The sequence below is a fragment of the Lissotriton helveticus genome, chromosome 6 (genome assembly GCF_964261635.1).
Source record: "Lissotriton helveticus chromosome 6, aLisHel1.1, whole genome shotgun sequence".
In the NCBI taxonomy this organism is placed as follows: domain Eukaryota; kingdom Metazoa; phylum Chordata; class Amphibia; order Caudata; family Salamandridae; genus Lissotriton; species Lissotriton helveticus.
The window spans coordinates 1099505390-1099518128 of NC_136067.1; the positions used below are offsets into that span (position 1 = coordinate 1099505390).

Genomic DNA, 12739 nt, shown 5'->3' on the forward strand with positions numbered 1-12739 from the left:
GATAACGTGCTATTAGCAACGTTTATCTCCAATGCGATAACATATCTGGCGATAGTGGCGAAATACGTGAATATCGTTGAGAATCTAGCGATATTCAGGCATTAACGCCAATAGGGTCTTAACCTGAATATCCAACTCCCATTGGATATACAGGTTAAGAAGTGGTCTGAGCAGGCGTTAGTTTTCAGCGAGATTCGTGCTTAGCACACATTTTTTAATTGCTACGCCTGCATTGATAATAGGCGATAGCGATGTTAGTGACTGCTTTCAGTCGCTAACAGGTTGGGTACGTCCACTTTGCATGTCATTAGCGATAAATATTGCTGACTTGCAAAGCGGGCCCCAAACCGGTCGCTATCACCTAAAAGCTGTCGCTATTTGATGTTAGCGACAGCTTGCTAATAGGGCAATAAAATTATCGCCGCTTTGCGGCCGAAAGCGGCCACAAAAGCAGCAAAAATTTAATTTCGCCTGCCTTGGTAATATGCCCCTTAGTTTCTCATTCCTGAAAAGTACGAATTTTTGGGGGAATGAAGCAAAATGCGGCCTTGCTTCTTTTGTTCATGGTATAAAAATATTTAGCACTACCTGGGATTGATTACCAACGCTCAAGGTGGTGCACAGTAACATAACATGCCAGACTATTTGTAAAGCACACTTTCACAACAAAAGGAGATTTTTTACTCTGGTATCTTACTTTATTTGAACCCAATGTAATGCTGCCCATTTACTGTCTTGAGGAGGATGGCATCCGATTGGGTCGACCAGGAATCCAAACCTGTAACTGCAAAATCAAGCACGTGTCATCAATGAGTGAAACAGTCCACTGAGCAACCACCTCGGGCCTAGTCTGTATCTGTTTTCAAAGGTATGGAGATAGTGACTGGCGTCATCAGACCTTCTGACCAACCACCAGTGCTTGTGCGTGTGATTGCAGGGGGTGGGCACCGATACTCATCTTTGGGGACCGGGACGTATTTTTTATGATCAGACTTTGACCCAGAGCAGGAGAGAAAATGCAGAAAATAAAGAGAAGGAAAAAGAGTGCTAGTAAAACAGCTACTGGGTGAAAAACAACTCTTAAAGGTGTCATAAAGAGAGAGTAGTGCAGGGTGGTAGAAGAAATAGACATCAAGTGAAGACTGGGCAGCCTCAGTGTCATGCAGCTTTGGCATTTCTTAGTACCAGCAGTTGGCCTCTAAGAAAAACTTTGGGCCTGTACACTTATGGTTTTTAGAAATGAAGCAGCACACAATCACAAAGTGTATACCAAAGGAATACATCTCATCTGCCTGAACCAGGATGTCCCAATGCCTGAACTATTTCCAAACAAGTTATCTTTTTCGATGTGTTTGAGAAAAGCAAAATAACCCATTTGTGCTGGCAGTCATCTTGTGAACCGAGCAAGGCATAATATTTTACTACAACATAATTAAAGTCCTTCTGCTCTGTAAAACTGTTGGTACGCGCACTAGCCAAGGGGTATTTTTGTAATTAGTGCACCTTTAGCAGAACCACTGCATCACATTTTTATAAACACTGTTCATGGGAGCGGTGTTTGTGAATGCAGTAGCGGTTCCTCGAGGGAGTGCTACGGGGCGGTGGGGAGGAGGGGAGGGGCAGGATGGAGGGTAGTAAACTCCGGTATACGGCCGAACGGAGGTAAGTAAAGAAAGAAAGAAATAAAACAAATTACATTGCGAGCGCTGCATCGCCATTTGCTCTTGCAGGGTGCGCAATGCAATTAATTTTATTTATTTATTTATTTACTTACCTCCGTTCGGCCGTATGCCGGAGTTTACTACCCCCTACCCTACCCCTCCCCCGCCCGCCCCACAGCCCCACAGCACTCCCTCGAGGAGCCGCTACTGTGTGAAAGGCGTTCCTCACAGCATGCTGTGGAATTGAGAAAGGGCAGGACATTTCAGGTGTTAGCTCTCTTTCCACTGACATAGCTCCTTTTCCTGCTTCGAAACTAAAGTGCGCTATTGATGAACCGGAAGCGCCGTTAATCCCTTTAGCATTTGGTTCTCCTCGCGGGATCTGGTCATTCGTACAGTTTAATATCAAATATAATTTAGTCAAAATTGTGAAGGCTTATTAAGCTTAGATCATTACAGAGGGCAACAACCAGCAAAATCAATCAGTTAGCCATTGAGTCAATAAATTGGCATGAAGCTCAGAATAAATGCAGAAAATGAATAAACAGTATCCACCATAGTTCAGGTCTAAGGACATTAATCAGAGGTCAGAACGGCAGAGTGTGGCCTTCTGAAGATCAAGGCGAGTGATCCCAAAGCCCTCTGGACAGAGCTAATTTAAAAGGGTGAAATACAATATAAGACTCGTACATTTCATGAGAAAGTGCAAAGGTCTTGAAATCCCATCCCATCATGTTTAAGAAAGACTGATACAGTTTAAAATCATAATTGTCAGCACTGTCCTACAGATTCATATAATGTAGTTCCCATCCCGGGTGCTCCTAAAACACCTCAATGATTGGTACGTAAATATCCACAAATCAATGTTAAGTTTTCATGAGAATCTCATCATGGTCACATGAGGGAAGACCTTGGGATAACATTCTCTTTTTAAAAATGTTGTAGCCATAATTTAAACTTTTATTTACCATCTTGGGTTAGAAGCCATCATTGTAAGCAATGGAAGTTAGAAGACAAGAGAGCTTTTTTTCTGAAGAATGTGGTACCAATTTTCAAGGAGTGTGGTTGGTGAAAAGAGGGGTGACCTAGTCGCTCCTCGAATTTTCTGGGTAACCAAAGTATTTGGAGAAGAGGGGCACCTGAGTATTTTTGTTATAAACGACCCATGACCTCCTAATGTTTGAGGCATATCATTCTAGTGGTGGGTGAATTTGGACTGTGCATATGTATATGTGGTGAAAACCTAAACCGTCATCACATGCCGTTTGACCTATGGTTGCTTTCCTGACAATTGTTTTTTACTATTCCAGAGAAAAGCTTCTGTTTTTTTCCCTATTATTATTGGGCAGATATGAATCACTAAGAAAGAACAATGACAGTGTAGAAACAATGTCCGAAAGAACACCTGAACAGATAAGGGACTTATTTTACACCATCAAACCATAGAACATGCAGAGGTGAAATCAATCAACAGTTCATTTGTCAAGCAATAAAAATCATTAAACAATCAATCAAAGCACTAGATATCTTGATTCCGTCCTACATCTAGGTTACAACCAGGTATAAGATCCAACAATCCCAGCCTAACTGACTGCCACATTTTTCTCAATAACAGTGCTTAGGATGATTCAATATTACCGCCTGCTCCAGCCCACAGAGAGATACAAACTCCTACCCACAGGATAGAGGATCTAGGTTTCCTTCTGGATCCATGTGTTTGTAATCACAATGAAAACAGTTTGATGTTTCCCTTAAACCCCATTTATGAAACGTATATGGTATAGTATAGATCATACAGAGTTTTAAAGGAGTGAGCCTTAAGCCTGGAGACATTTAAAGTGCTCTAGACAAGCAAGTTGGTATATCGTGTATCAGCAATAAAGACACTACTGTGCAGCTATGAGACCACCTTGCAGACAGAACATCAAATTTATTGGTATTGGTCATATTTCTCTGGCGGGCCAAAATCGGATGAAAGCTATGAATATACCTGTGTCTTGATATTTTAACAAAACTCTGTAAAAATGTATTACCATTCATACTAAAGAGGTGATAAGAGATTTGTAGTCTAGTCTACCTCCTATGATAAGCTTTCTAACTACAGAGTAACCACTACCAAATGTGAACAAGCATTGGCAAATGCAATAGTTATGGCTTGCATTTTGAGTCTTGACTACCTTTTGCATTGAAAAAAACAATACAAAACTGATTGCCTTCTGTATTAAGTGCTTCTATGAGATGCATAATTTAATGTTTCACCATCTGGTGTATGTTGAATTGTAGAAGATTTTCTCATTGGTTGCCAAGAAAGCATTTATTAGGATGTGGAATGGTACACCAAACGTCCAATAGCATAAGGTTATGGAGAAATACTCGTCTAGATGGATCCGAAGGCCTCTATAAGTATATTTTAAAGAATTGGTAACAATAGATGTTGCACACAGCTGCAATGTTAAGCCAAACCTAAAATGTGAGCACTCCAGCTTCAATCAGTGGTATAGTGCTAGCAAAATCTTTATAGAAAGAAATGAGGAATTTATTACCAATGAGGGGGCTTTCTACCTACTTTCCTTTGGTCTAAATCAATAGCAAATGGAATGTTGTGGTTGCAGTAAACAAATGTCTAATTATTTGAATATCATATCATTTCCTGTAGTTGTTGACTGTAACTTACCTGGTGTGATTATTTAAAGAATCAAACCCTGTCTTATTTTTGTGAATGTTAATTGTAGCTGCTTTTAAGGATATTTGCCCCGGTGGGATGGGTTACACCATTTCTGGGTCCAGTCGAACCAAGGTGAACTTTCTTCAGCCTGCCATCAGAGTTCCGCCACCTTCAACCAATGTAAGGACCAACACCATTCGACCAGCACCCAGAGTTACGCAAGCACCCCTCCCAGCAAAGCAGGAGCCAGTCGAGGCCCTGAGCTTCCCACAGAATGAGTCAGAGGTGCCAGTGCAAGAAGGTAAGGACCAGAGAGCGAGGCAGCATGAAAAAGTAATGTAATCGAGCATTTTTGGGGTTATCATTATTGATTTGTGAGATACAATGTCATAAGCGCCTTTAAGGATATATTTAAAAAACATATCAAGGGCAGTAAAGCAGAGCTGTTGAGGCTGGGGGCTTTTGGATTCATTGCGATTTGGCTTCATCCCGATATTTATTAAACGAATAAGAACTAGAGGCAGTAAAAGATTCTAGACAAAGGCACACCAAGAGGTGAACTCAGCCAAACAACTCAACCTTTAAGTATTGCAAAGGTTAAAAAACATGTACCAGACAAACAGCAAATGGACAAAATACAAGGAGCTGAAGTGTTACATCAAGGCTCCAAAAGCCGCAATATGCAGACCGCCATATACTTAAAAACTTAGGATTGAAGGGCTATTGAAAGAAACTATTGGAACAGTCTCTAGCTGCTGGCGGAAGAGGAGCTGGAAAGATAGGGAATAGTGCTAGGGCGAAGAGAGAAAAATGAGACATAGTATGTCGCCATGCAAAGTCTCGACATCTCCGCCACTGTCAACCAATGGGAAATATTGAATGGAGCTTCTTGCATACTTTTACTAATGTTTGTTATAGGTTTCTCATTGTTCGTAATGTGGATACTCAGGTCTGGGAAAACACAATGGCCCTCATGAATGAAAAACCAAAAATGAACCCTGTCCCTTTCGAGGAATGAGGAGTCTCCTGTCATCTGGGACATCTTTCTGGCCAGTTGCTGTTTGAAGGAGAAACTCACATTGATGGGTCCTAATAGCTCCATTATGTTTTACATTTTTAACCTTCTGTTCCTCACCCCTTTTATACAATAAAAGACCTTTGCACCCAAAATCCTGACCGAGCTGCTGTGGAAAATACACAAAATTCTTACCTCAAGATGATGTGAACCCTGAACCACAGAAATAAAGGAGTGAACTTAATGATTAAACAGACCACAGAGTGTTGGTGATAGTTACGCGTCCTCATAACCATAAACTCTATCTAGGGTTAGCCTCCTCCAGACAGCAGCTAGCCACAAGAGTGTACCTGCTGTTGGATGATCCTACGTCAGCTCTTCTACATGGACTGGGCACCTCTTTTGTGATGTCAGTTTCACCATGGATGGTGGACTTCTGTTTCCTACTGCAAGATCACTCTCATTGCCCATTTGTATCAATGCTCATCATTATGTGTGGCGTCATGTTCACTGTGATATTTATTGCACTTGATAAAAAATAATAGGCTGGGGCCGGGTATTTACTAGGCGCAATAAATAGTCCTTATTACAAGGTTTTCCACTGTAATTAATGGGTGGGGGGTCCCTTGTTAAATTCTGTCATGTTGGACCTGATGAAATTTAACTGGGGATGTAAGCTTTATGGCACCCAGTATCACATATAATTCTGACCCCTGTGCAAACAGGTTATTTGAGCTAGAATCAGAATGATCCAGTCTACTCCCAATGAGGACCCATGTCAGTGTTTTCTCATGTTGATTGATGCAGTCATGTGTCGCATAGAGCGGTACCACAGAATTGTGGTCAAAATGTCGTCCAGCGATACAGCATGACTATGATATCAGCCGCCAAAATATCGTCAAGGTAGAGTTAGAAATCGTAAATTCATACTTACCTGTGCAATATTCTGGCAATGCATCTGCTAGCTGCAATGTTGATATTTCAACTGCCAGCAAATCAAAATAGAGAGAGAGGACTAGATAAACTAGTCCGGATCCCCTAGTTTATATGTAGATTTATCAAGAAAGGACTAGCTTAGTTGTGTGAAGACACTCAACGGGTACGTATGTCGGCAAACCATTTGGTTTGATCATGAAGCCCTCATCCACCAACCTGGTTGGTGGCATGCTTCATCATCGGGCCCACCGCAGTGACACCGAATGTGTCCCGGGTGTGCTTCGACTCCAGATTACTGAGGAGCTGGTATACTTGCTGAGTGTGCTGTGTTAGTGGGTGTGAAAGTGATTTAAAAGCTATACAGTGGGTCTCAGTTCCCGAGGGTGTATGGATAAGTTTAATATCTGAGCCCCTGTTAGCAGCTAAAAAGTCAAGCGGACGCGTTGGAGTGAGTTATGACCTCCTTCGTCCTGTGTGGACCACACCACTAACACAGCACACTCAGCAAGTATACCAGCTCCTCAGTAATCTGGAGTCGAAGCACACCCGGGACACATTCGGTGTCACTGCGGTGGGCCCGATGATGAAGCATGCCACCAACCAGGTTGGTGGGTGAGGGCTTCATGATCAAACCAAATGGTTTGCCGACATACGTACCCGTTGATATTTCAACTGCAACATTGTGACATATAGTCTTTGTGGTTACATTTGATGACGTGGTATTTTGACTATTTTGAGTTTGTCACTGTCACTTTCTAATGTATAATCTCTTAGAAGAAGAAACTGGAACGTTATTTACTTTTGGAAACTTATTATTTATCTTTCTTTTTCCCTTAGGTAGTTCTCTTTAATCATGAGCTTCTTTACGGTCACTTTCATGAAGTTAGCAAAGTCATGTGTATTTAGTTTAGGGCTTTACTGGTATTGATTGTGATAAAGAGCAATGAATATATTTATTAATATTCCACGCAACGCAACGCAGCAAGCTTCGCTGCGTAAAAGGGAGAGGGCAGGAATGTGCCGTATTTAGCATTATATGGTGCATACCTGCGCTCTGTCTGTGCTGGCCCAAAACTGCTGCCTAGCGCCAATGCAGGCACCCTTGCACCATGGTGCGAGGGTGCCTGCGTGAGAGGCAGAATTGTTTTTGTGCAGGAGAGGGCACCTTCTTGCACAAAAACAACCCCAGAGGCATTGTCCGCGGCACACTTAGAAAGAGGAAACAACAAGGAGAAATAAAGATATTTCTGTTTGTTGTGCCTCTGGTGGGGAGGCGTACAATTCTGATGCATTCCCAGGTCTACCAGCGTTGGTAAATCTGGAAATGTATTAGAACACATGGGTGAATGCGTGGGAACACCCATGCTCCACCCATAGCATGCCTTCCTGTCGCAGAGTTGCACTATATTTATCAAGCCATGCAGGACCACGTAAAGTGGCATCTCATTTAGGTTTTGCGTTGCCTTTGTGTCCCCTTACACAAAACCTTGATATATTTGGCCACAGTCTCGTGCGCAGTGGGTCACAATGTTCATGAACCAGGTACCTGCTATTCTGAATATTTAATTGTTCATCTCATTAAAATTAATTGACTACAGTGAAACTTGTTCTCACCCATGTTGGTGGGTGAATGGCTTTCCCCAGGCTTTAAACAAACATCTCCCACAAATACTTGCTGTGTAACTGCTTTGGATTGTAAGCCTATCTCTGCAAAATAAGTTCGAAACTAGCTAACCTTCCTCTTTTCTTTGTTCTTGTTCGCAGTGACCACGACAGCTCCTGATCAGGTAAAGGATCAATTCTGCGTGAACCTTAAATTCTGATGCAAAAAGTTTCTACCCTTGGTCTCAGCCAGTGGCATGGCTGGGATGCCGTGCACCAGAGCACAAGCGAGATAAATGAGTCCCATATGAGCAGTTTGGTAGTAAAAGACAGTCATAATTCAGGAGTATGGAGACTGCTATAACCCTGGGCCCCGTGTCACTGCACCTGCTGTACTATTGATAGTTTAAACCCCTTTTCTTGACAGCAAGTATGCAACAGTTTCAAGCCCACTGTACACGACGGGCTGTGCACAGCTACTGTACAGCCATCTGGTGGAGAGCTCAGCCGCCTGTGGCTTTCCTAGTGGGAGACAGAGGCAGTCTGAGCCAGAGTGAAATCCGATCAAGTGCCTGGAAAATCCTAAATTCCGCTTTTGCAAAGCTCTCAACCAAAGCAAATTCAAAAGCTCACATGGCTGAAGGTGTGAAACTGCAGCTCGGCAATGGGGGAAGAAAGGTTTCCAGGGGTCCTAATGCAAGCAAGGAAGAGATGGCTTTCTCCTTTGTGTGGGTGGGAAAAACGGCTGTAATAGCGCTGAAGTGGACCCCTCACACCCCTGGGCCTGGTTCCACTGCACCTTCTGAACTATTGGCCCAGGGGGGCAACACCAGCTGATGGCGAGCCCCCAAGACAGGTGCGGGACAGTTCGGACCGGTGCCTGGAGGTGCTAATGGTGGTGTCGCAATTTTTAATGTTCGAGGGCAAGGACACCCGCAATAGGTGATTGGCCGGTGGGGATGAGGGGGGCGCCTGGGTGGTCGCAGGGGCAGCCAGGACAGGATAAAAGGGGAGTGCATCCCCACATAGTTACCTGGTTTCCCTCTCTTGGCTGCCTCCGACAAACTTGTTGCTGTGCTCGCTCCCTGGACCTTGCCACGCTAATGCTCTGGACGCGGCGGTGAAGCTGCCTTTTTGGCAATGGATAGCGCATTGGACTTCTAGTGACTTGGTGGAGACATTCAAAGGTTGTGGGTTCGAGTCCCACTAGAGTCGATTTTAAAAACTGCCTTTTCCCCCCTTTTTCAATCCATCAGGGGTTTGTAAAGCGCGCTACTCACCTGTGAGGGACTCAAGGTGCTGGGAGTGGGGGTGCAGTTCCGGATCAGTCGAAGAGCCAGGTCTTGAAGCACTTCCTGAAGGTGTGCAGTGTGGGGGAGCGTCTGATGTTGACTGGGAGCTCGTTCCAGGTTTTTGCTGCGATGTAGGAGAAGGCTCTTCTACCTGCTCTGGTTCTCCGGATGCGTGGGGTCTCTGCCAGGGTGAGGTCGGCGGAGCGGAGGTTCCTTGTGGGCACGTGGAAGGAGACTCTTTCATTGAGGTATTTGGGTCTGATGTTTTGGAGGGATTTGTAGGGGTGGGAGAGTAGCTTGAAGGTTACTCTCTTCTCGACGGGGAGCCAGTGGAGGACTCGTAGGTGCTGGGTCATGCGCTTGTGTCGTGGTGGTAGGAGGATGAGTCTGGCTGCAGTGTTCTGGATGGTTTGGAGCTTGTGTATCAGGATCTAGTTGATTCTGGCGTAGAGGGTGTTACCGTAGTCCAGTCTGCTGGCTATGAGTGCGTGGGTGACTGTCTTTTTGCATTCAGGGGGGATCCACTTGAAGGTCTTGCGGAGGATGCAGTGGGTGTTGAAGCAGGTGGAGGCGACTTCGTTGATCTGGCGGATCAGGGTGAGGGAGGAGTCTAGGATGATGCCGAGATTCCGGGCGTGGTCTGTTGGGGTGCAGGGGGCCACCAGGAGCTGCCCCACACAGTGGGGGAGGGTCCAAGGATGAGTACCTCTGTCTTCTCCTAGTTCAGTTTTAGGCAGCTGTCGCTCATCCAGGCTGCTATGTCTTTCATTCCTTCTTGGAAGCTGAGTCTGGTGTCTTCAGGGTTCTTCTTGAGAGAGAGGATGAGCTGGGTGTTGTCGGCGTACGATTTTATGCTGAGCCCATGCAGTCTGATGATGGTGGCGAGGGGGCCATGTAAATGTTGAAGAGCGTACGAATGAGCGAGGATCCTTGGGGTACTCCACAGTTGGTCTCTGTAGGTTCGGAGAGGAAGGGAGAGAGTCTGATCCTTTGGGTTCTGACAGAGAGAAAGGAGCGAATCCAGTCAAAGGTGGTTCCTCGTATACCGGCGTCGTGGAGTCTGGCTGTGAGAGTATGGTGTGAGACGTGTCAAAGGCTGCGGAGAGGTCTAGTAGGATGAGGGCCGCGGTGTGGCCCTGGTTGAGTAGCATGCCGATGTCGTCAGTGGCAGCGAAGAGGGCTTCTCGGTGCTGTGGTTGCTGCGGAATCCGGACTGGGAGGAGTCGAGGATGGCGTTCTCTTCGATGAAGGTGGTCAGCTGGGCATTGAGAATTCCCATAGAAGCCCATGTTCACAGCAGAACATGGGCTTCTATGGGAATTCTCAAGGGCGTATTATCAAGCCCATTATTGCCGCTTTAGTGGCAGTTTTCTGGCGATAATTCTAACGCCGTTCCTTGATAATATGTCCCTGAACGTGCAACAGAATCGAGAGTCTGGGACTAACTTGCCTCTTTACTAGAACCGACTCATTGGTAGAAATATATTTTACAGAAGTACTTACATAATGAGTGGAAGTTCCAAAGTAAATTATAAGTCTCTTGGCCTTAGTGTCCTATACCAACTTGGAATTGAAAATCGTTCTATTTAAATGGAACTGTCTAATGCCTACTAAACACACTCATACATTGATGGGTTACCATTGTACCTTGGGAGGCACACTATTATGAGAATGTATGATACAAGGTCAGGTGGGGCTATGCGCCGCGCATTAATCGCCTTTGAAAGTATTGATACTGAGGGATGTTCCTTCCCCGAGTGAGCTAAGAAACAAGAAAGATAGCAAGGCCTAATTTGATAACTATTGATAACTATTCCCTACATCTCACCCTGCTCATATTCAGCTTTTTATTCCTTTCTTTGTGTTGACAGAGTCCATCATCGCTTTCAAGTGGATTGTTTTCATGGTTAATGCTGTCATTTTTTACCTCTACAGTTGCAATGATGTCATAGATGGAGTACTGTGAGCAAAACAAAATAGTTCTTCCTATCGAGAATGACCATTCAGCACTTTCTGCACAATCCGCTGAAAAATTGGGGTGATTGGGGGATATTTTGCTCTGCATTTATCCGTTCACCTCAAGTTTTTTTTTGTATGACCTCAAGTTTTTTTTGTATGATAAGATGTGTATAAATGGTGTGGAAAATCTAATTGTACGTTTGTGAAGCCACAAAATTATGACTGCGTAATTAGTGACGTCATCTCCAGGCCCTGAACATCTGGCATCACTCGTCCTCATCCCTATTCCGAAAATAACATTTGTTAACAATCTGCCATGTTTTTCACTAATGTATATACAATTGCTGATGATAACATTTCATTAATACTGAATCTGTCACTGTTAAAAAAAAATCACACCTAAGCAACAGCTAGGTCAAAATAAATGTTTTAGACCCAGACCCAATGTTGCTTTGTAGCAGATGCACACCCGGGTCTGAAGGGAGTTTTAGGAATAGTACATGGGGAGGCTGCAGTCAAAGACTGCATTCTATCCTGGCAAGAGCCATTGGACCTCTACTAAGGCTGAAGTCAGCTGCACTACTGAGGACACACAGAGCAAAAGTCTCACTATAGATATATCAAGTCAATTCATGAATAACTTTATTTCGGCCAATTTGACCTTAAAAGCACATGTAAAATAACATACAATTCATTCGCTTTAAAATCAAGATAAAAAAAGCGAAAGAAATAAGATCGGGTACAAACAGTTGATTAAAACATACCCAGGTGTAACCTGCAGCAATATGAAATATAGTGCAATCTGTAGTAGCGGCTCAATAAAGGAGAGGAGTTGGCCTAACGGCTAAGGCGCTCGACCGCAGACCCGGGGATCTGGGTTCGAGTCTCGGTAACGACGCCAAAACCTCCTGTGATTCTGGGCAAATCACTTAAAAATGGAGTGCCTAAAAAATGGAGAAAAAAAATAATAATAATTTACTTGTGCTATGTAAAGCGCTTTGATACCTGATTCGGTTCGGGTCTAGTTCGCGCTATATAAAACTCTACTAAATAAATAAATAAAAATAAATGGGAGGTCTGTTCATGTAGGTCGCTGTATCAATCAAAGATGGAAACAGTATTAACAATTCAAAGTGCATGTGCAATATGTGTGAGCAAGTCATCAGTCCAAATTTGAGAGGTCAGAGTTTTCTCTTCGCTGCTAAAGGAGGTCAATTCTTGGAAACAACAAACCAGTATAACAATAAATTCGAGCTATAAATAAGATACGTCATTAGAATCGTTCTCAATTGGGTGATACACCACTTTAAAATTCCTTCATCTGGGAACTGTTGTAAAAGGCCGGGCAGCTAAGTAGGTGAGCCGTTCCCCTCACGGCCAGGTCTGCTGCCAAGGAGCGCGTCCCCCGGTATATCGTATTTCCTCGCGCCCGCTCCAACATAAGTTGTGGGCCACCCTGGCAGTGTTCCCGAATGTGCACCAGCCAATGGAAGAGCACGTTCTTAGCTCTTGTGTTGAATGATACATGCCCAAGGGGACCCAAGACGTTCCTCATTTGTGTGAGGAGTGAGCGATGCTGACATGGTATTTGTGCACCAACAACTCTCAC

At 44.2% G+C, this 12739-nt stretch overlaps 1 protein-coding gene across 1 annotated transcript in view; it reads left to right on the plus strand.

Moving 5' to 3' along the window:
- The window catches only part of LTBP1 (latent transforming growth factor beta binding protein 1), a 1223697-nt gene that overhangs the window by 844951 nt on the left and 366007 nt on the right, over nucleotides 1-12739 (plus strand). Inside the window, exons 12-13 of the mRNA XM_078648754.1 lie at nucleotides 4394-4627; nucleotides 8042-8064. Of these exons, the coding sequence (XP_078504880.1) occupies nucleotides 4394-4627; nucleotides 8042-8064 (257 nt within the window). The remainder of the gene's footprint in view (nucleotides 1-4393; nucleotides 4628-8041; nucleotides 8065-12739) is intronic.